The sequence below is a fragment of the Neoarius graeffei genome, chromosome 7 (assembly GCF_027579695.1).
Source record: "Neoarius graeffei isolate fNeoGra1 chromosome 7, fNeoGra1.pri, whole genome shotgun sequence".
NCBI lineage: Eukaryota > Metazoa > Chordata > Actinopteri > Siluriformes > Ariidae > Neoarius > Neoarius graeffei.
The window spans coordinates 41,094,317-41,115,527 of NC_083575.1; the positions used below are offsets into that span (position 1 = coordinate 41,094,317).

The following is a 21,211-nucleotide window of genomic DNA, read 5'->3' on the forward strand; positions in this document are numbered from 1 at the left end:
GTAGGTGTGAATATGAGTGTGAATGGTTGTCTGTGTCTATGTGTCAGCCCTGTGATGACCTGGCGACTTGTCCAGGGTGTACCCCGCCTTTCGCCCGTAGTCAGCTGGGATAGGCTCCAGCTTGCCTGCAACCCTGTAGAACGGGATAAAGCGGCTACAGATAATGAGATGAGATGAGTTAATATTGCCAGTTATTTTACATAAAAGGTGCATAGTGTGACTTTTTTTTTCTGTCACGCTGAAAATAGACGTTCTCACATATAAACAACTCAGTAGCTCGTGTCCACAGACGACACACACAATTCATAATGTGACACGGAAAATAAGGAGTATCACGTCAAATTTTAAATGATAAATCCTTTACTGGTTTAACCCTAAACTGCAAAAAAAAAAAAAAGGAAATAAAAAGAAGAAAACTGACATGGATATAGAAAGTACATTCTCAGTGTAGTAATGTGACGAGGCATAAACACTTGATGAATAATGAAAGACGTTGGATGTCTCTTAAACTAAGTGATTGATATGAGACATTATGATGTGCATAAAAACTCCAGTATAAATGATGTATCACCCTGACCCTAATCCTAGACAGACTGCTGTATCCCACCTTACTCGGGGCCGGGATGGGTGGAGCTCCAGGGGAGGGGAGCGTCCCAACAGGAGAGGGGATAACAGGAGCAGCCAGTGGGGTCTGAGCAGGTGTGCTGGGTTCACTGCTGCTCATCTCTCCTGCCGAAGCTGAGCCAGAACCCACCTTTACTCCAATGCCCGATCGCGCCTGACACACACACAGAAAACATACCCAACTATCATATCATGCCGTCACCATAGTTTACTCTCTCAGTATAAATACCACATTTTTATGTGAACATTACAATTTTACTGACATATTTTAAAAAATGCTCTATCTTTTCCAGATGTAAATCTATATGGGGTTTCATCCTGTTTCAAATGATAAACTACCTCAGCACCGAACCTTAGTGTACATAGGTTAATAAAAACAGAAAACAATGTGTGTCTTCTGGTCTTGAGATACAGTATAAATTTGCATAAGCATACAACTAAATTTGAATAAGTGATAAACCTATTACCTTTTGTTTAAATTAAAAATAAAATCTGAGTTTAAACCACACACGTCAAACACATACATAAAACAGTGAGCGCTCAACATAACGCTCCACTAATCCCACAAGAGACCAGTATTAAAAAAATACATCACACTTTCTTTCTTGATCACAACATGTTAAACTCACACAAATGGATTAGTTGAAATCTTGTTGCAAATTAAAACTCACCTTTGGCCTCCTGGCCGTAGTCTGAGGAGCGCGCGCACACACACACACACACACACACACCATGATTGAGTAGTTAGAAAGAGAAATGAAGAGAGAATAATACAAGTGTCAGGACTAGTGAAAAAGACAAGAAGCAGGTTGTGCATGGAACTGTGTACTGCATGTATTTTCTTTAAATAAAAGTTCTATCATAAACACATGCATTTGTCAAGAACAGTTTTGGAACTCGGGTGTATCTCTAATTAGGAAAATCAGCAGAGCTGACTGGCACCAATAAACATCTCTCACACACACACACACACACACACAAAGCCTTTTCACGACAGCACTGTTACACTGAGGCCACCACAGTTCCTGCACAAACAAAACTCCTCTGTACCTAACTACACACACACACACACACTTCCATAAAGTTAAGAATAAAATCAATTCATGAAACTCGCCGGCACATATCTTATTTAAAAAAAAAAAAAAGCTACACAATCATTATGATAAAATGGTATTGTAAATATTATAAGTTAAATAATCATAATTGTTCATCATAATCATTCATCTTTGAACAATCATAATCATGTGACTATTCCTAAGCTCAGTGTAACTATTCCTAAACACCATTCACAAGTGAAGCCTTTTACTTGTATTGTTGCATTCAACAACTTGATCTGCATTTAGTCATTCACACACACACACCCCAACCCCTAGAGCTGGGCGCGTGCGCACACACACAATTTGATCACCATGTTACAGATAAAGAAAAGTATAGGAATACATGTTATTAAAGCAGATCAGATGCTGTGTACCTTACGAGGAGCAGGCGTCTGTCTCATCATATTGGCAAGTGAAGAGGACAAACACAGACACGCAAACACACACAGTGCACGCGCACACACACACACAGACGCACACACACACACAGGGCAAAAAGAGAGCAGAAAGGCAGAAAAGGGTTTCAGTCACATTAACAGAGAGACAGAAAGGGGAAAGCAGGCCAAACCTGTAGCAAAGCCACAAACACACAGTAGCAGGCAAGCTGGGTCTGGACGCACACACACACACAAATACGCAAACACAAAACGGTGCTGAAGGTTGTCAGTGCTGCTAAATCCTTTTCTCTCTCTGTTTGCAGCAGTGAGAGCAAGTATCCTTGCTTTTCAGCAATCAAAGCCTCATCTCTATACTCGACTCGTCTCTCTGATTACAGCACTGTCATCTCTCTGCAGAGCAGCCATCGCTCTCTCCCTCAGCATCCATCTCTCTCTCTATCTCTTCCTCGCCTCTCCCTTAGTCTCCTCCTCTCTCCCTCCCGCTCTCGGTTGCTCTTTTGTGCCTACAGCTGCCTCACCGTCACATTACATCACAAGCCTCCCCCCTTCCAGAGTGTTGGCCTCAGACAGGAACGCAAGAGAGAGAGAGAGAGAGAGAGAGAGAGAGAGAGAGAGAAGGGCGGGTGAAGGGAAGGGGGAACTGATGGAAGTCTGCCCTGTATCCTAGCAACATTTCACCAGTATCTCTCTATGGGTTAATTACATTAGGTAGAGGCCACAATTTTGGATTCACTTTTACAGAGGCCACAATTTTGGATTCACTTTTCAGCCAATGTTCTGGGATCCTAATGCATTACTTTGATGTCTGCGTGTTAAATCTATTAGTGCACTTAGTGTGAGACGATGCAGCACCATCCGAATATCGATTCCACAGGGAGTGAAAGAAAGGAAGAGAAGAGCACCGCGGTTTAGAGACAGATTGATAGATCAGATTACAGCTCTGCAGAGTGCAGAATGATGGTGTGAGGGGTAGATGGAGAAGGTGGGATAGGAGGAAGAGTAGAGAACAGAGAATTTAGTTGCTTTCCTATATGTCTGCCCAGCAAAAAACATTTGATTCCACAACTCTGTGTGTCTGTTCACTTCATTCAGGAATCACGCTTTCAGTCCATTCAGACATTTGTACCACATACTACACCATCTCATCTCATCTCATCATCTCTAGCCGCTTTATCCTGTTCTACAGGGTTGCAGGCAAGCTGGAGCCTATCCCAGCTGACTACGGGCGAAAGGCGGGGTACACCCTGGACAAGTCGCCAGGTCATCACAGGGCTGACACATAGACACACACAACCATTCACACTCACATTCACACCTACGGTCAATTTAGAGTCACCAGTTAATCTAACCTGCATGTCTTTGGACTGTGGGGGAAACCGGAGCACCCGGAGGAAACCCACACGGACACGGGGAGAACATGCAAACTCCGCACAGAAAGGCCCTCGCCGGCCACGGGGCTCGAACCCGGACCTTCTTGCTGTGAGGTGACAGCGCTAACCACTACACCACCATGCCGCCCCATACTACACCATTTCATCCACAAATAATTTACAGTGTGAGTTGATAACCGTGACCGTGTTTGTTGGGTCGGTTCTATACTTCAGCATACTGGGTTTGAAATTAAACTGTGACTATGTGCAAAATGTCAACTTTAATTCGAACAAAATAAAACCACTTTATAGATATAATCCCACCATGCCCAGGGCCAATTACAGTATATTTCATTTCATTAACATAATCTTAACTCAGATGATTGTGTTTAGGTTTTTGGTACAAATCTTTTGCAACGTATGACTGCATGAAGTCTGTAACCCACAGATATCAGCGCATTTTGAATGTCTTCCATGATCAAGCTCCTCAGAGATACTGTCAGCCATTTTCAGTTCCTGCTTGTCTTGGCACGTCAGATGTAGTCGAGTTCAGGTCAGGTGACTGACTCAACTAGTCAAGAGTATTCTACTTTTTGCATTAAAGACAAATGATACTAATGGGTAGTTCTTTGGTAACGGAATTACATTCATGTTTTTAGTTGCACTACTCAAGATAATGGTATTAAATCAAAATTTCACACTGGACGGGGTATCTTTTAACCCTACAAAAGCATAGAAAAGTTGGCTGTTTAACTCTGAACGCAAAATCTATTATGAGGAAAGAAAAAAGTCAGGAACGGAATTACGTCAGAAAAAACTGAACTTTCATTTCTTAAAATTCAAACCAAGATTTCTCTGAAGCGACATTGCTATAATTGGGTTGATGATTTTTAAATATGGTTTTCAGTACATTTTGCCTTGGATTCCATACTTTAGCAATATCACTGAGCTGACAAGTTAAAGCAATCTTAATCATTTCATAATTTTGGCCTCTCTGCTGAAGAATTGCCCTAATACACTATATATTTTTTTTTATCTAACTTTTATGTATTTTTATTCTTGTGTTTTTCTTATCCTTGCCTTGTACTTCTTGCCTTTTATTAACCTATTTATCTCTTTGTTCCTTAAATGTATTCCTGTATTGTCCATTTTGATTACATCAGCTGTAAAGCACTTTGGGTCAACTCCTGTTTTTAAATGTGCTATACAAATAAAGTAACTTGACTACATGTCACTTGTGTGATGGGAAAGGTTATTTTTCAGCTGTTCTGTCTTTAAAAACTGTTCCAGAACTTCACTATTTGTTGTGTGACACTCCAAGTACAAATGCCAGCTCTAGAATCAACCTCATTTCTTGCTTGTTAGGCGGCTTGTGCATGAACTAATACACCGGACAAGTGACAAGATGCAACCAGACAAGATACATGTAAGCTGCCAAATTTCCAAGAAGCTTTGGTTTCCTAAAATGTGACTATGTATAAAAAGGGCTATAATTCCCACAAATTATCTCATCTCATTATCTCTAGCCGCTTTATCCTGTTCTACAGGGTCGCAGGCAAGCTGGATCCTATCCCAGCTGACTATGGGCGAAAGGCGGGGTACACCCTGGACAAGTCACTAGGTCATCACAGGGCTGACACATAGACACAGACAACCATTCACACTCACATTCACACCTACGGTCAATTTAGAGTCACCAGTTAACCTAACCTGCATGTCTTTGGACTGTGGGGGAAACCGGAGCACCCGGAGGAAACCCACGCGGACACGGGGAGAACATGCAAACTCCACACAGAAAGGCCCTCGTTGGCCACGGGGCTCGAACCCGGACCTTCTTGCTGTGAAGCGACAGCGCTAACCACTACACCACCGTGCCGCCCTCCCACAAATTATATGCAACATTAACAAATTTATTCTGACATTCTGTACTTTAACCACACAGTCCATCTATCCATCCATTGAATATTCTGCTTATCGGTCAGGGTCATGGGGGAAGCTGGAGCCAATCCCAGCTGACTTCGGTGGAGAGGCGGGGTACACCCTGGACAGGTTGCCGGTCTATCACAGAGACAAACAAACAACGATTCACATTCACACCTATGGGTAAATTTAGAGTAGCCAGTTGAACTAATCTGTGCGTCTCTGGACTGTTGATGGAAACCAGAAGATACGGAGGAAACCCACACAGACATGAGGAGAGCATGCAAACCCCACATAGAAAGGCCCCAGTTGTCCATAAGGTTCAAACCCAGAACCTTCTTGCTGTGAGATGACAGTGTTAACCACTGCACCACCGTGCTGCCTTAACCACATAGTAAGTGTTTTTATTTCAAATCCAATTTGATGGCATATAGAGATAAAATAAAATGTTTTGACACTGTCTACTAACTAACCAACTGTACTTTAGTATGTATAATGTACATTATATCTCCTCATCAAAAAATTCCCATGCAGGGATTGGCCAAAGGTGACATAAAATAGTGCCACCATTGATTAAGCAATGTATCTCATGATGTCAAAAAAAAAAAAATGGATATGGTGTGAGTCAGTCATGGTATATCCTGGATATACCATGAACTGATGTCACAATGTCAAGTTATATTATGGCCTACTCGAGTCATAGCTGTGGCTCCACAAGCATTTCTTTGTGTGTAGATCTACATATCATGATCGTGCCTAGCAAGGCAGGTGAAAGTATGGTACATTGTACATGCGCAGATCGAAGGTTCCACCATGTAGGTACCGCCTGTCTCGTCTTTCAGGACTACAACTCCCATCACCAGCTTCCGCGTTGACCTACGTCACGCCTGGGCGGGATCACCTACGTCACATCCTCTGGGAAGCCATAAGTAACTGAACACGTTTCCGCTCTTTCTCTTTTCCGTCTGGACCAGCCGTCTGCAGGTACAAAGAGATCCGCTCGGCTGAGCAAACCCAGATAAAGACGTCTTTCTGGCAAGAATCAGAATTTAGCGCCTTTCTCTTACTTACCTTTGGCCACAGTAAACTCTAGAATCGCGCGATTTTGATTCATATTGAGATATAACCAGTTTCATTTGTTCCTTATAAGTACATACGACTGCAGCCCAAGCAGTTAATTTAGAGTTAGAAGCGACCGGCTTCCTTCTAACAAAACGCTGTGCACATTGTTTGATCAGAGACTTCATCACGAGCGACCACACGTCGGACCAAGAAATTCTCTGCGCTTCACGGAGGCCTCCACAACTGTGAAACTCCAAAAGTCTCGGAACATCTTCTCATAATCTTGCGTAGAGGCGAGATACTGAAGTAAGATTGGCATTTTGTGGCAAATTAGTCTTAGGAATTAGCTTATGAAGTAGTGTGAATTTAAACTCAGGAACTGTTTAAGTGTGCACACTGATTTTTGTGTTCCATAATTGTTCTATGTTCTCTCATTCGTTTTTTAATAGATAGGCTGTTGCATGCTTTCCTCTATTCCTTTCTAACACTTTAATTTCATTATTACACATATTTTGACCTCATCAAGGTTTCAGTGGATTTAGGAATGTATAAGCTAGTGAATTAGCAATAGTGAATTAGCAATCAGAGCTAATTCTTTTGTTGTAGGCCACAGGCCTCTCACACACGTGGAGTTAGCTACCACGACTAATGCTTTTGCCTCATTAGCAACACAGAGCCAATTTCTTTGTCTCCACCACGTGGGTTAGCTACCAAAGCTAACTCTTTTGTTCTATTTAGAAACACGTGGTGACCCCCACACCTCAGATAAAACACCCACACACAAACACACACACACATACCTTAGATAAGATTCCAATCACTCTCACACATCACTCTCACACACACACACACACACGCTCATCAAGTATATGACCATATCATATCTATATATAATGTATTCAACTGCTATTAGTCAATTTTTATCATTGTTATAATAAATTCAATTATTATTGAAACTGTGTGTTTATTTGTGTACCAATATTTTTGAAGCCATCCAATCTCAAAAGAATTCCAAGGTGAATATGAGTTATGTAATACGGTAAGTGATCAAAATAATTTGGAATATACCATACTTTAGCTGTTTGGTAATTTATTATTAAGCACAAAAATTAATGGTATTAATTAATGAGACTGATTTAATGAGACTGATTTAATGAGATTGATCACTTAATTACCAACTGCACCTACAACTGACATAAACAACAACAACAAACATGGCTGCCTCCAATGAGTTTATGCCGAGATTCGATCTCACAGATGATGAGGATTTTTTGAATTTTTTGATGAGGGATATAAATCTAAATATACCATGCACTGAGAGGCACCGGGAATTATGGATTCTCTTCAGTGACTGGTGTAGTACTATCTTCTTCAGGGCTGTGCCCCTCACAACACAGTACTATGCCAGTCACCTCAGAGAATCCATAATTTCAACTGAAGCCTCTCAGTGGTATATTAGATTAATGTATACAGGTTTGGTAGTCATATCAGATGTCTATATATTAAAATGGCTTCACAGTGTTGGATATTCAGATGTATTCAAAAAATAAAAAAATGCACTGGCTTGTTTGTGACTTCCATAAATGCATGTATTATGCATATGGGTATGACAGCAATAAATAATTAATGAAAGAATTTACAGCTACACAAATAAAAAAAAATACTACCAAATATAAAAGAAATAGAGTTTTAGTTACTGCTATAACTTGTCTTGCTGAAACATCAGTAATCAAATACCATGCGAGCTGCAGTAGGAGCATGACTTCCCGAAGTGATGGCTCAAATATCGCTGAAAGAAAATGTCTGCTCATCCATTACTGTTTGAATAAACCAATGTGAGGTTTTTATTTACATCTGAAGGAATTGCATATTTATAGTATACTGTACATACTTTGTATATAATGATTATATTTTAGGTATTATAAATAATGGTAAATAAACTGGATATGATAAATGCTACATGATAAATATGGTGCTTACTAGTTGCTTATGATGCTTTGTTATTCTTAACCTGAGAGAGGTTATCTTTGCGCCATTATATTTACATTTCTAATACGTATACTATTACAGTATGTGATACACAACACACAAGCAGCCTCTGGTCTAAAATACCAACTGAATGTTGATGTTAATAAGAAGAGGCTGTGCAGATGTGATTTTGAGAGCTCGATATTTCCGCAGTGACCCATAGCAATCTGCATCAGAGTACAGGCTGAGCACTGTTATTAATTGCTTCAGAGAACATGAGCACTCAGAAGACACATGCTCGGTTAGAAAAGGGCAGATGCGGGCTGAGAACTTCATTATTTACCTTATTTGTCCCTTAAATAAGGTAAATAATAAAGATTTTAAAATGTTTAGGTAAAAAAAAGTAGGTACCTTATTTAAAATAAGGTCAAGAATAAAAATAATTTTTTTAATGATATTTAATTTTTAATGATATATTGTTCACGGACCTTTCAGTGAGGAACTCTTGTCTTATATATTCATTAAAGCATTTAAGCTGAAACACAAATACGGTTGAACGGTGATACAAACGATGCTAATCGAGATGCTCTAATGATGACTCCAGACCAAGAGACCATACATGGTGTCTCTTGCCATCTGTGCATTTTTGTCATATGATATCCACACAAACTCACATACTGTAATATGGCACTGGTGGAACTGCAGTCCATTCTCTCTCTGCCGCTCTGCATACAGAGGAGCTTCCATATACACACATGCTGAATACTTATACACCTATGCAGCTTATCACAAACTCTTCCAGCCAGAATGCATGAGACCAGCAAACAAGAACAGACTGACATGGAGTACAAACACACAGTTACACTGGGTGTGTTTATAACAGGGTTTGACGGCATGCAGCGGCTCTGGGCGGAGTGGTGGTGTGTATCAGGTGGTCTACATTAAGGGAGTTTAGAGAAACATGCAGCACCTTTTTGGGTTTGGCTCCTCGCTGCACACTCAGAGGAAGGAGGAAGAGGTGAGAGGTCAAAGGTCAATCAATCAGAGTGTTGTCACAGCAAGTGGAATGCACACACATGCACGTACTACACTGAGCCTCTCTCTCTTCAGTAGAAGAGAAAGAGTTAGGGAGAGCCTAGCAGAGCGTACATGAATATGTGAACTGGTTGAATTTGAGATGGAATACAGTCAACGCTAGAATTACTGATGCCCTTCATGAAAATGAGAAAGAATTAATACAGAAACAACACATTCATTGAGTGATATCCTGAGCTTAAACATGTAGTAACACAGCATGGTTTTATTTTATTTTATTTTATTAACACACAGACTTCTTAAAGTTGTGCAGCATTTTTTTTTTCTTCTAAAAGTGCATGCTTCAAGCACCACTACAATTATGATTTGGAAAGATTGACAGCAACAAATCTTTTCCTATAATGTGTAATAATTTTGGAGACAAGGATATAGTCAACGTATTTCAAAATAAGATTTAATGAACTTAGTTTTATTTATAAGAAACAGCGTCATTTAAAACCACAGTGACCCTGACCAGGATAAAGTAGATAGATAGTGGAGATGAATGAACGAATGCATGATCAATATGCTCAACTTTTCAGCTCTTCGTCCCACACATCTGAACACCTTCTCCTGCCAGCATTTATGCATTTTAAGTTGCTTTATATTCTTAGGTTTGTGCATATGGACTTCCATCTTCAATTCAGGTCATAGGCTTTTAACAGAGTTCAAACAGCCATGATAAAACATTGATTTTTTATTTTTATTTTTCTGCAACCACATGATGTATAGATATGTTTGGGGTCTTTTTTTTAATGATCATGTGAAGTCAAGTATTAACCTCCTCTGGTTATAGGTGGTTTTTTTAAGAGCCTTAAAATTAATTTATTTTTCTCTAATTGCTTTTGCACATTCTCTTGAAGGGTGCCAATATTTCTGAAGCTGAGTGTATGTGAGGGGTAAATGATTAAATACCTTTCATACATTTGAGTTTTTCCTAATTGCTTACACATGTTTCAAAAACAGCGTCATTGCTCCCAAATTCCCCAGCATATATCTTAAAACTGTACATATTTTGTACCCCACAATACAGTATATTGTGAAATGCAGGATATGAACCCAAACCTCATCTAAAAAAAAAAATTCACAATAAAATTCCACTCACACTTGCCATTTGAATTTCACACGACAAACATGATTTTCACACTGCACTGTTCAAGTGAGAAGATAGCTGTTGCAGTGTGTATGCTGATGGCATTGCCGTAGAGGATTATTTACTGATGTATTTCACATTTATTGATTGCATGAATAAAGTAAATGAATGAACGAACGAACGAACTGGCAGACAAATAAATAATTAACAAATAAATAACATTGGTCAATTTCTAAACAAAACTATGCTGGACACTTCCTTTAATTTCTTATTGGCCAGAGCAGGTTGTGTCACATGCACGTGTGATGTTATCACATGCAAATTATGGCTGATGACACGGTCACTTTGTGTAAATAAATTTAATTTGCCTCTGTAGCTTTCCTTCTCCCTCTAGCTCAATCTCTACACAATCTTCTTCCTCATCCTCAGTTTTTTCCAACCTTTTCCTGTGTACCATCTTGGTTGGCCACATATTGCATAAAAGTATGAATTATACTTTCTATTATACTTTCGATATAGCATGCAGATCCCTGTACAAGTTTTAAAAAATGGAATGACTTCTATCATGAAATCTGTATTTAGAGTTGGAGGCACTTTGAGAAGTATTTTGCAAATTAAATGTGTATGGAGTGTGTGATGACTGATTTATAGTAAAAGTGGTCTAGAGTCTGTGCCAAAGACTAAACTATAGATTACTGAGAAATCTTTGCCAGTGATTTCAAAATATTAATGTGTAAGCATTTATGAAAAACTGTAATAATGTTTACACTACTAAAGGTGTATAATGCCTTCTAACAGGAACAAACATGGACGATGATAATTGAATGTTATCTGAATGAGATTTTCAAAGAACCTGTAACAATAGCCCCCTCTGGTGGATACCATAACCATGTCCACTTTCTATATAGCCCATAGACACCAGAGCCCATTAGATCAAGACACAAAAAGAATGATCAGGTAACACTGGGCAATAGCATACATACAGGCTCATTCAAAAGTATTGGAATGGCAAGGCCAATTCTTTTGTTTTTGCTATAGACTTTTGGTGGCAGACCACCCCATTTTTAAGTGAGCAAAAGTATAGGAACATATAGTCTTGAAGTAAATTAAAGCCAATAGCACTTAAAATTTGGTTGCATATCCATTGCTTGCAATAAGTGCATCAAGCTGGCAACCCACCAACATCACCACACTGTTGCATTCTTCTTTTGTGATGCTTATCCACAGCTTGGAAAAACTTCTATCAGTTGTGCTTCATTTGGGGGTTTCTCCCTTCAGTCTCCTCTTCAGGAGGTGAACTGCAAGCTCAGTTGGGTTAAGGTCTGGTGATTGACTTGGCCAGTCTAAAAACCTTCCACTTTTCCCCCTGATGAAGCCCTTTGTTGTGCTGACAGTGTGTTTTGGCTCATTGTCATGCTGCATGAAGTTCCTCATAATTAGATTGGATGAATTTTTCTGTAAGTTGGCAGACAGACTTTTTCTGTAGAATTTTGAATTCATTCTGCTATCATCATCATGTGTTACATCATCAGCAAAGATTGGTGAGCCTGTTTCACAAGCAGCCATGCAAGCCCAAGTCATGACACTCCACCTCCACCATGCCTGATGATCCACCATGCACGTGATGAGCTTGTATATTTTGGACCATGAGTAGAGCCTTTCTTTCTCCATTCTTTGGCCTTTTCAGCACTTTGGTAGAGGTTAATCTCGGTTCCAGAACTTTTGTGGCTCATCTCTGTATTTCTTTGGGCACCTAACTCCCAACTGCTCCCTGGGCGCTGTTAGCATGGCTGCCCACTGCTCTGTTGTTGGTGTGTGTGTGCGCGTGCGCGCTGCTTCAGATGGGTTAAATGCAGAGAGGAATTTCACAAGCGTGTGATGAATAAAGTTGTTGTTCTTCTTCTTCTTTGCAATTCCAATCTGGTCTTCTGATTCTTACTGCAAATAAGTGGTTTGCATCTTGTGGTATGGCCTCTATATTTCTGCTCTCAAAGTCTTCTTTGAAAAGTGGATTGTGATACCTTCACCCCTGCCATGTAAATGTTGCTGGTGATGTCACAGACTGTTGTGATTGGGTTTCTTCACAGCTCTCACAATGTTTCTTTATCAACTACTGTTCTTTTCCTTAGCCGACCTGTTCAATATCCGAGTCTTAGTACACCAGTAGTTTCTTTCTTTTTCAGGACAGTCCAAACTGCAGTATTGGCTACGTCCAGTGCTTATGCCATGATTCTGATCAAATTTCCTGCTTTTCTCAGCTTCAAAATGTCTTGCTGTTCTCCCATAGACACCTCTCTGGTCTTCATGTTGGTTTATCCTTTTTAACAACTAATGCAGTCTTCACTGGTGAAACCCAGAACTCAAACCAAGAGCAGACATTCAGAGCTATTAATTGCTTAAATAATGAATCTAACAGGACACACCTGGACAATAAGAGACTGCTAGTTACATTTTCCTAATGACTTGAAAAATGGGCGGATTCAAACAAAAGGTGCCATGTTGTAAGTTGTTTAACACATCTTTTAAATGAAATAAAATCACATTGTACGCATTGTGTAAATATCAGGAACTGAAAGTTCAAATTCTGATCTATTTTCTTCCTTATTGTGTTCAACTTTTGAATTCAAACTGAAATGTCTTCAGCGTATAGCAAAAATAAAAGAACTGGCCTTGCCATTCCAGTAGTTTTGGAGGGGATTGTATATGTATTATCCACATTCACACAAACACATTAGGGTTTTTTGTTTGTTTTGGGTTTTTTTTTTTTTGTAAGACCTGGCACTCACCACTTTATTGGACTTGGGAGCTTCCAGAATCTCTGTGGAAAAGGCAAGGTATAAAAACTAAAAAAAACCTGTGAAGATCAGATGTATAAAATCCAACAAAACTGTAACATAGTTAGAATACAACTGTACCTATATACACACATATGAAACACAATCTGTATACCTATGAATGCCTGTAAAAAGAAGCTCACCTCGCTTAGGCACTTTAGACGTGGCAGCCTCAGGAGTGTCAGGGGATGTTGTGTCTACCCCATCCTCCACCAACTGGATCTGCATTACAATAAGAGGTGCATAGTTTCCAATTTCCATGTAAACTTATTCTTATAATACACATTGTCTTAGCATGTCAGTAATGTTAGCAATGTATTTACCTGTGACTGCCGCACAAATATCCCATGGTTCTCAAGGCAGGTGAAGTAGCGTTTGCCTTGCACTGTGCCATCATTCTTGCCTCTGGCCTCCTCCAGGATGACTCCCACCCACTTCCCCGAAGCAAAGAGCGTATTGCCGATGTAGGCCACGGTGCCACGATGACCCTTTCCAATGACCTCCACCACAGAGCCCACCTTTACTGGCCGTCCTCCTCCATCTGAACTCATCCTGCTGCTGCCACTGCTAGTGGTCTGAGAGACAGGCAGGGAGAGAGAAAGAGACACAATAAAAATGGTGGCATTTGAGGACAGATGTTGTTGTCTGTGTCTCTTAATAAAACAATCTCATTACAATACAATACAAAATACATATTGTATATGACAAGCAAGACAAGGTGAAGCATAATTAAATTTAAAAATCATTAGTAGCCTCTAGGGGCGGCACGGTGGTGTAGTGGTTAGCGCTGTCGCCTCACAGCAAGAAGGTCCTGGGTTCGAGTCCAGTGGCCAGCGAGGGCCTTTCTGTGTGGAGTTTGCATGTTCTCCCCGTGTCCGCGTGGGTTTCCTCCGGGTGCTCCGGTTTCCCCCACAGTCCAAAGACATGCAGGTTAGGTTAACTGGTGACTCTAAATTGAGCGTAGGTGTGAATGTGAGTGTGAATGGTTGTCTATGTGTCAGCCCTGCGATGACCTGGCGACTTGTCCAGGGTGTACCCCGCCTTTCGCCCGTAGTCAGCTGGGATAGGCTCCAGCTTGCCTGCGACCCTGTAGGACAGGATAAGCGGCTGCAGATAATGGATGGATGGATAGTAGCCTCTGCAATTTAGCTTTTCTTCTTTAATAATGTCTGATTTGCAAATACTATTGTGTACTAACCAGCACTACAGTGCAGAACTGATAAATCAAATTTTAATTTCAAATTTCAGCTCAGACTGCCTCAGACTGAACAAATCTTGCAGCTCTTCTACACACTTCTCAGAGAAATAGTCCAAGTACCTGCATTCATTTCACAGCACACAGAGACACAACCAGCAAGGACGCAGCTCTTCAGAGACATGTTCCATATTCATTTTCTGTTCGGTCATAATACACTTTTTTTTTCTTTTTTCTGTTGTTGTGCCAAGAGCAAGAGCAAAAGAGACATTCAAAAAATGCTCATTCTTTATGAAAGCTATCAGCTTTCAACAAATCCCAGAGTGTATGTGCATGAATTATAATTCCACTATATTATCGCTTATAATCAATGATGACATCGGTGTAAGCAAAAATTACGAATAGATATACAGCTCTGGAAAAAAATTAAGAGACCACTTCAATTTCTTCTTAAATCAGCATTTCTATGTATGGCAGCCATTTCATTCCAGTGTCTGTGCTGGAATTCCAACACAAGCACACGTCATTTTACTTAATGAGGCACTGATTAGGTGATCACCTGATCCAAATCTTATTTAATGAGGAAAAGTATAAACACCACTGTTGTGGTCATCACTATCCTCTTTCAATAGGACCAGTTTGGATGGCAAAAACAGCACTAGTAGTACCTTAAGTTTAATTGGAATACAAAAATATTGAACCTGCCTGATCCGTCCTGGTGCCCTGTGTCTGGTTGGAGTCTCATCGCATCGCTCCTATAGAGATCTTGCAGTCACGTGACCGGAAAGTACACAGCCGCCATCTTGTCGGTCAACAGCACAGCTGAATATTGCTGCACTCGTGTACAGAATGGATCAATTTCAACCGACGGACTACACGGCTCATTTTTCTAATGAACAGATAACTAGATACATGTCTAAAATAAACGATCTACAGATTAGTGACCCTTATGGCTTTCCGGACGGAGTTTTCACGACCGTGTCAGTGGATATGGAACTGCCAGAGGTGGAATACCCGGACGTGTATAATTACCTCATTAACTTTCCCTCGCTGTTCAGTGGTGAAGCACTGCGTGCTTATAAATCTCTGGACAGTTATCTTTACAGAAATTCAGGATTTGTCAGCGACTCAGATGTGGCATCTTGTAAACAAGAAAATGATCCTCACTGGATGGGTAAGTCACTTAAGTATTGAGTATAGCACTGACCAGCCGATTATAGAATAAGGTAATTCCAGCTGTAATTCCAAATCGTCCGTCTTGTTTACCTGGCGTTGGAGAGGTAGAGGCTTAGCAGTGGAGGTTTGAGTGGCTGTTTTCTGAGCTTAGTCAACAGGCTGGCTCTGCAGCCTCGCTTTTGCTTCGGCTCCCGGCGCCGCCTCCTTAGCTTTGCTTCCAATAACAATCCACGGAGACCCCGCTGGTCTCGCTATCTCGTCCGGAATGTTTTTTTTTTTCCTCGTCCGGAATGTTGTGCATGCGATGGAAATCACTACAAACCGTCATTTTCTGCTGGAAACCCATGTCCAGTAAGTCCATACGGTTGTAGTGGATATTGAAGTCCAGTACAGACGAACAACACGCAAAAATACACACAAAAAACATAAAAAACATGCACAGGTAGGGAGAGCTTGTAGCCGCAGCCGTTGTAGTAGAATTGTATATAGTAGGGTTTTCCAGAAGAAAAGGTAGAAGTAGAACCAGAAGTAGAAGTTGAAGGCGGAAATATGGCGTTTGACCGACAAGATGGCGGCTGTCACAATCTGGATCGGCTGTGACGTCACATGCAAGTGCTCCATAGAGGGCGGCCCCATGTGGACAGTTGGAGTCGCGCCTGGAGGACACCCTGGACTCCTGCAGTGGTGCTTTTGTGGCTGGGGACTGCAGTTGACTTGCTGACTTTGGGACTACGGTTGTCGTGAACGGTTTTGCGCTCAGGTTTCCGTCGGTGGGGGGTTTATAGCATCAACGAAGCTGACTTTATGTTAGGACTGTTAATGTTATAGTCATGTTGTCTGTTGTTGCCCAAATGAGGATGGGTTCCCTTTTGAGTCTGGTTCCTCTCGAGGTTTCTTCCTCATGTCGTCTGAGGGAGTTTTTCCTTGCCACCGTCGCCACAGGCTTGCTCATTGGGGATAGATTAGGGATAAAATTAGCTCATATTTTAAGTCGTTCAAATTCTGTAAAAGCAGCTTTGCGACAATGTTTATTGTTAAAAGCGCTATACAAATAGACTTGACTATTACCAAGGTGTGCACGGAGGACCAGAAGGTCAAGACCCTGTCATGGCCAGCCTAATCTCCAGACCTGAACCCCAATGAAAACCTCTGGAATGTGATCAAGAGGAAGATGGATGGTCACAAGCCATCAAACAAAGCTGAACTGACTGAATTTTTGCACCAGGAGTGGCATAAAGTCACCCAAGAGCAATATGAAAGACTGGTAAAGAGCATGCCAAGACACATGAAAGCTGTAATTTAATGTCAGGGTTATTCGACCAAATATTGATTTCTGAACTCATCCTAAGTTCAAGCATTAGTACTGTGTTGTTTAAAATTGAATATGATATTGATTTCCATGCATTATTCAAGGTCTGAAAACACCTTTTTTTTTTTTGACCAGTTGTCATTTTCTGCAATTAAATGTGACAATATTTTTATGTGGAATTTGAGGGGAAGCTTGTCAGTAGTTTATGGAATAAAATAAAAAAAGTTCATATTCCTCAAACACATATCTATAAATAGTAAAACCAGAGAAACTGATAATTTTGCAGTGGGCTCTTGATTTTTTCCCCCCCCCAAGAGCTGTATGATCAACTGACAATAGAACAAGAGTGCAGGAACAAGATTAATTACATCTCTTCTCTTTCATGAATTAATTAATGGATATTCAAAGGTCACAGCATCCGTCCATCCATTATCTGTAGCCACTTATCCTGTATAGGGTTGCAGGCAAGCTAAATTGAAAATAACAATTACTATACAGATACAGGAAGATTTTTAAACTATAAACTCCTCCAGGAAAAAGACCAATAAGTGATGATAGTGACTCAGCAAATATGGGATGTGACTAAAAGGAGAGAGAAAGTGTGAACTGTTTTAATGACTAAGCAAGATGGTGCTTGCACTGCAGGTACTAAATAATCTCATCTCATTATCTCTAGCCGCTTTATCCTGTTCTACAGGGTCGCAGGCAAGCTGGAGCCTATCCCAGCTGACTACGGGTGAGAGGCGGGGTACACCCTGGACAAGTCGCCAGGTCATCACAGGGCTGACACATAGACACAGACAACCATTCACACTCACATTCACACCTACGATCAATTTAGAGTCACCAGTTAACCTAACCTGCATGTCTTTGGACTGTGGGGGAAACCGGAGCACCCGGAGGAAACCCACGCGGACACGGGGAGAACATGCAAACTCCGCACAGAAAGGCCCTCGCCGGCCACGGGGCTCAAACCCGGACCTTCTTGCTGTGAGGCGACAGCGCTAACCACTACACCACCGTGCCACCCGTACTAAATAATATATTTTGTTTAAGGGACAATTGTGTGTGTGCTTGTGACTCTCTGTATCACAAGCAAAATCATGGGTGCACACGTGTTGTGACACAGGCCTCACTGGGAGCAAATATTTCCTGTTTGTTTGAAATTGTTAAAGATTCTGGAGCAAGCAACCCCGGCTTACCATTACTTTTTTTTTAATAGAGCTGCAGCATGGGTAAACTTATAAATGCGTGCGTGAGTGTGTGTGTGTGTGCGCTCTTTTATTCTTTAAGGCTGCGATATACATATGATCATCAACATTCCTACTGAGATGGTTCAGGAAGTATGAACACACACACACACACACACTTTTGGACTGAAATGGTAAACATCATTTGATGCATCATGCTTAAGTCCATACATTTAAGACACTAAAAACATCAGACTAGCAGTTCTCTATTTCTCTGTACGACTGTTATTTTAGGGCGGCACGGTGGTGTAGTCGTTAGCACTGTTGCCCCAGAGCAAGAAGGTTCTGGGTTCGAGCCCAGCAGCTGGCGAGAACCTTTCTGTGCGGAGTTTGCATGTTCTCCCCATGTCTGCATGGGTTTCATCCGGGTGCTCCAGTTTCCCCCACAGTCCAAAGACATGCAGGTTAGGTTAACTGGTGACTCTAAATTGACCGTAGGTGTGAATGTGAGTGTGAATGGTTGTCTGTGTCTATGTGTCAGCCCTGTGATGATCTGGCGACTTGTCCAGGGTGTACCCCGCCTTTCGCCCATAGTCAGCTGGGATAGGCTCCAGCTTGCCCGCGACCCTGTAGGACAGGATAAAGCGGCTAGAGATAATGGATGGATGGACTGTTATTTTATGTGAAGATCGTGCTGGTGAAATGCTACTTTATTTTTTTTAAGTGGCTAAAAATCAGGGTTTGGAGATGGGTTAGAACATAGACGTGCAGGCTGAAAATGGGTTGGATGAAGGTTTAGATACTGGGTTTGCTTAAAACAATTTGCAGATAAACGAAAACCATTTCAACATTGAATGTTTAAAAATGTTCGATGAAAGATATAAAAGAAACAAATGACTGATACACACACATCCTAACTGAATGATGCTGAATTCAATCGACAGACCATTTAACTCTAGATCCCAGAAATGATATCATTCGGTGACGTCATCATGTGTCATTTCAGTACACTTCCGGTCATGCTATACTCCTTAGGCGAGCACAATACCAATCTGATGTTCCTCTTCCCCATATACAAGTCCACTGAGCCACATGGAACCATTACTATCCAACATCTTTTGACATGACGTGAAGATGTGTCTTTCCTTACGGTCCACAGAAACAGAACAACAGACAGTAGGTTATTGTATTTGTGTAATTAGTTACCTGTTTGTCACTCACCCTGCTATAACTGTACCTCTTCATTTGAGACATGCTGCTCCAGTGTTGCTGAGGACTCCCTGCCCTTCTCTAGACGGCAGTATGGTCTCTACCTCTCCGTCTCCCTCTGTCACACTCCCTACCTCCCCTGTCTTCCTTCACACATCACTCTGTCTCTTCTCTCCATCCAGATGAAACTTGCTGTCTGCTATCGGTCCAGCAGAATGGAGCCTGGTCCAGGAGAAGGCCAGCACCACTGCTTGATGCTCACCGATGAGCAGAGAATCAGCGTCTACGGTCTTGAAAGCTAAACGTGTGTGTGTGAATGGGAGCTGTCTAAGAGGTCTCGTCTATTAGGGTGAACAGTGCGTATGGATGCATAGTGTGTATCTGGTGCTGGTGGGGGAGTGTGTGTGGAGAGCAATGCTACTGCGCCAGTGTCTGTGTTTTCTATGAGAGTGCTGGGTCCTAAAGCCCTCCATTACGCAGAAGCTCACATTCTTATAAAAGCATAAATGAAGATACAGATAAACACAAATGACTCATCAGAAACTAGAAAAGCACTCGGAGAGCGCAGACCTCCGCCAACAATCCTTTAAAAAAATCCGGGATCCAGAAGGTGATCCGGATCACCGCCAAAATTTAATGGATTGTTACTTGTGCCCAGTCACACCTCATTCATCATCTCTAGCCGCTTTATCCTGTTCTACAGGGTCGCAGGCAAGCTGGAGCCTATCCCAGCTGACTACGGGCGAAAGGTGGGGTACACCCTGGACAAGTCGCCAGGTCATCGCAGGGCTGACACATAGACACAGACAACCATTCACACTCACATTCACACCTACGCTCAATTTAGAGTCACCAGTTAACCTAACCTGCATGTCTTTGGACTGTGGGGGAAACCGGAGCACCCGGAGGAAACCCACACGGACACGGGAAGAACATGCAAACTCCACACAGAAAGGCCCTCGCCAGCCACAGGGCTCGAACCCGGACCTTCTTGCTGTGAGGCGACAGCGCTAACCACTACACCACCGTACCGCCCGCCCAGTTACACCTCTGGGAAAAATTTCAGAGCAATCCGTTCATAACTTTTTCCGTAATGTTGCTAACAGACAAACCAACAAACAAACAAACCAACGCTACCGAAAACATAACCTCCTTGGCGGAGGTAATAATAAGCATTTACACATGACCATCTAAATGTGAACCCATATCCCTATAACAGAGTAAAGGGATGTTTATGTCAGCGCTTCAACAGAACTGCAGTTTAGAATTAAGAGGACACCAGTGTGAGTTCGTCTTCTGTCTATTAAAAACAGCCAATCGACAACTCGGTCACAGAATTAATATCAGTGTTCTGAATAGTTTTAGTTGCATTGCAGTCATTTCCAAAATTTGGGAAGGAATACAATCTCGTGCATCACTTGACACAGGCACCGATATAACGCCGGTATAGCACAGTCATAAAACATATATAACACTACATGCCACATTTTTCTTTCTCATTGCTATAACTCTTCTACCTGCCTCTCAAGTGCCCTAAAACTAAAGTCCAAGTTGTCACATATGTATTTATTATTATTCATTTATCAGTATTATGATGCAAATGCACAAATATCTAATAGATTGCTGCTAATTATGCATTCCTGTTGGACTGTGCTACAGTAAGAGTTAATAATTGCTTTTTGTTCCATGTGA

General features: G+C 41.4%; 1 protein-coding gene across 1 annotated transcript in view; it reads right to left on the minus strand.

Moving 5' to 3' along the window:
* dctn1b (dynactin 1b) overlaps positions 1-14,003 on the minus strand; it is a 38,964-nt gene extending 24,961 nt beyond the window's left edge. Inside the window, exons 1-7 of the mRNA XM_060925653.1 lie at positions 13,764-14,003; positions 13,584-13,662; positions 13,393-13,424; positions 9,410-9,430; positions 2,096-2,113; positions 1,296-1,316; positions 608-778 (exon numbers count right to left, since the gene is read on the minus strand). Of these exons, the coding sequence (XP_060781636.1) occupies positions 608-778; positions 1,296-1,316; positions 2,096-2,113; positions 9,410-9,430; positions 13,393-13,424; positions 13,584-13,662; positions 13,764-13,991 (570 nt within the window). The 5' untranslated portion in view covers positions 13,992-14,003. The remainder of the gene's footprint in view (positions 1-607; positions 779-1,295; positions 1,317-2,095; positions 2,114-9,409; positions 9,431-13,392; positions 13,425-13,583; positions 13,663-13,763) is intronic.
* Between the last annotated feature and the right edge of the window lie 7,208 nt (positions 14,004-21,211).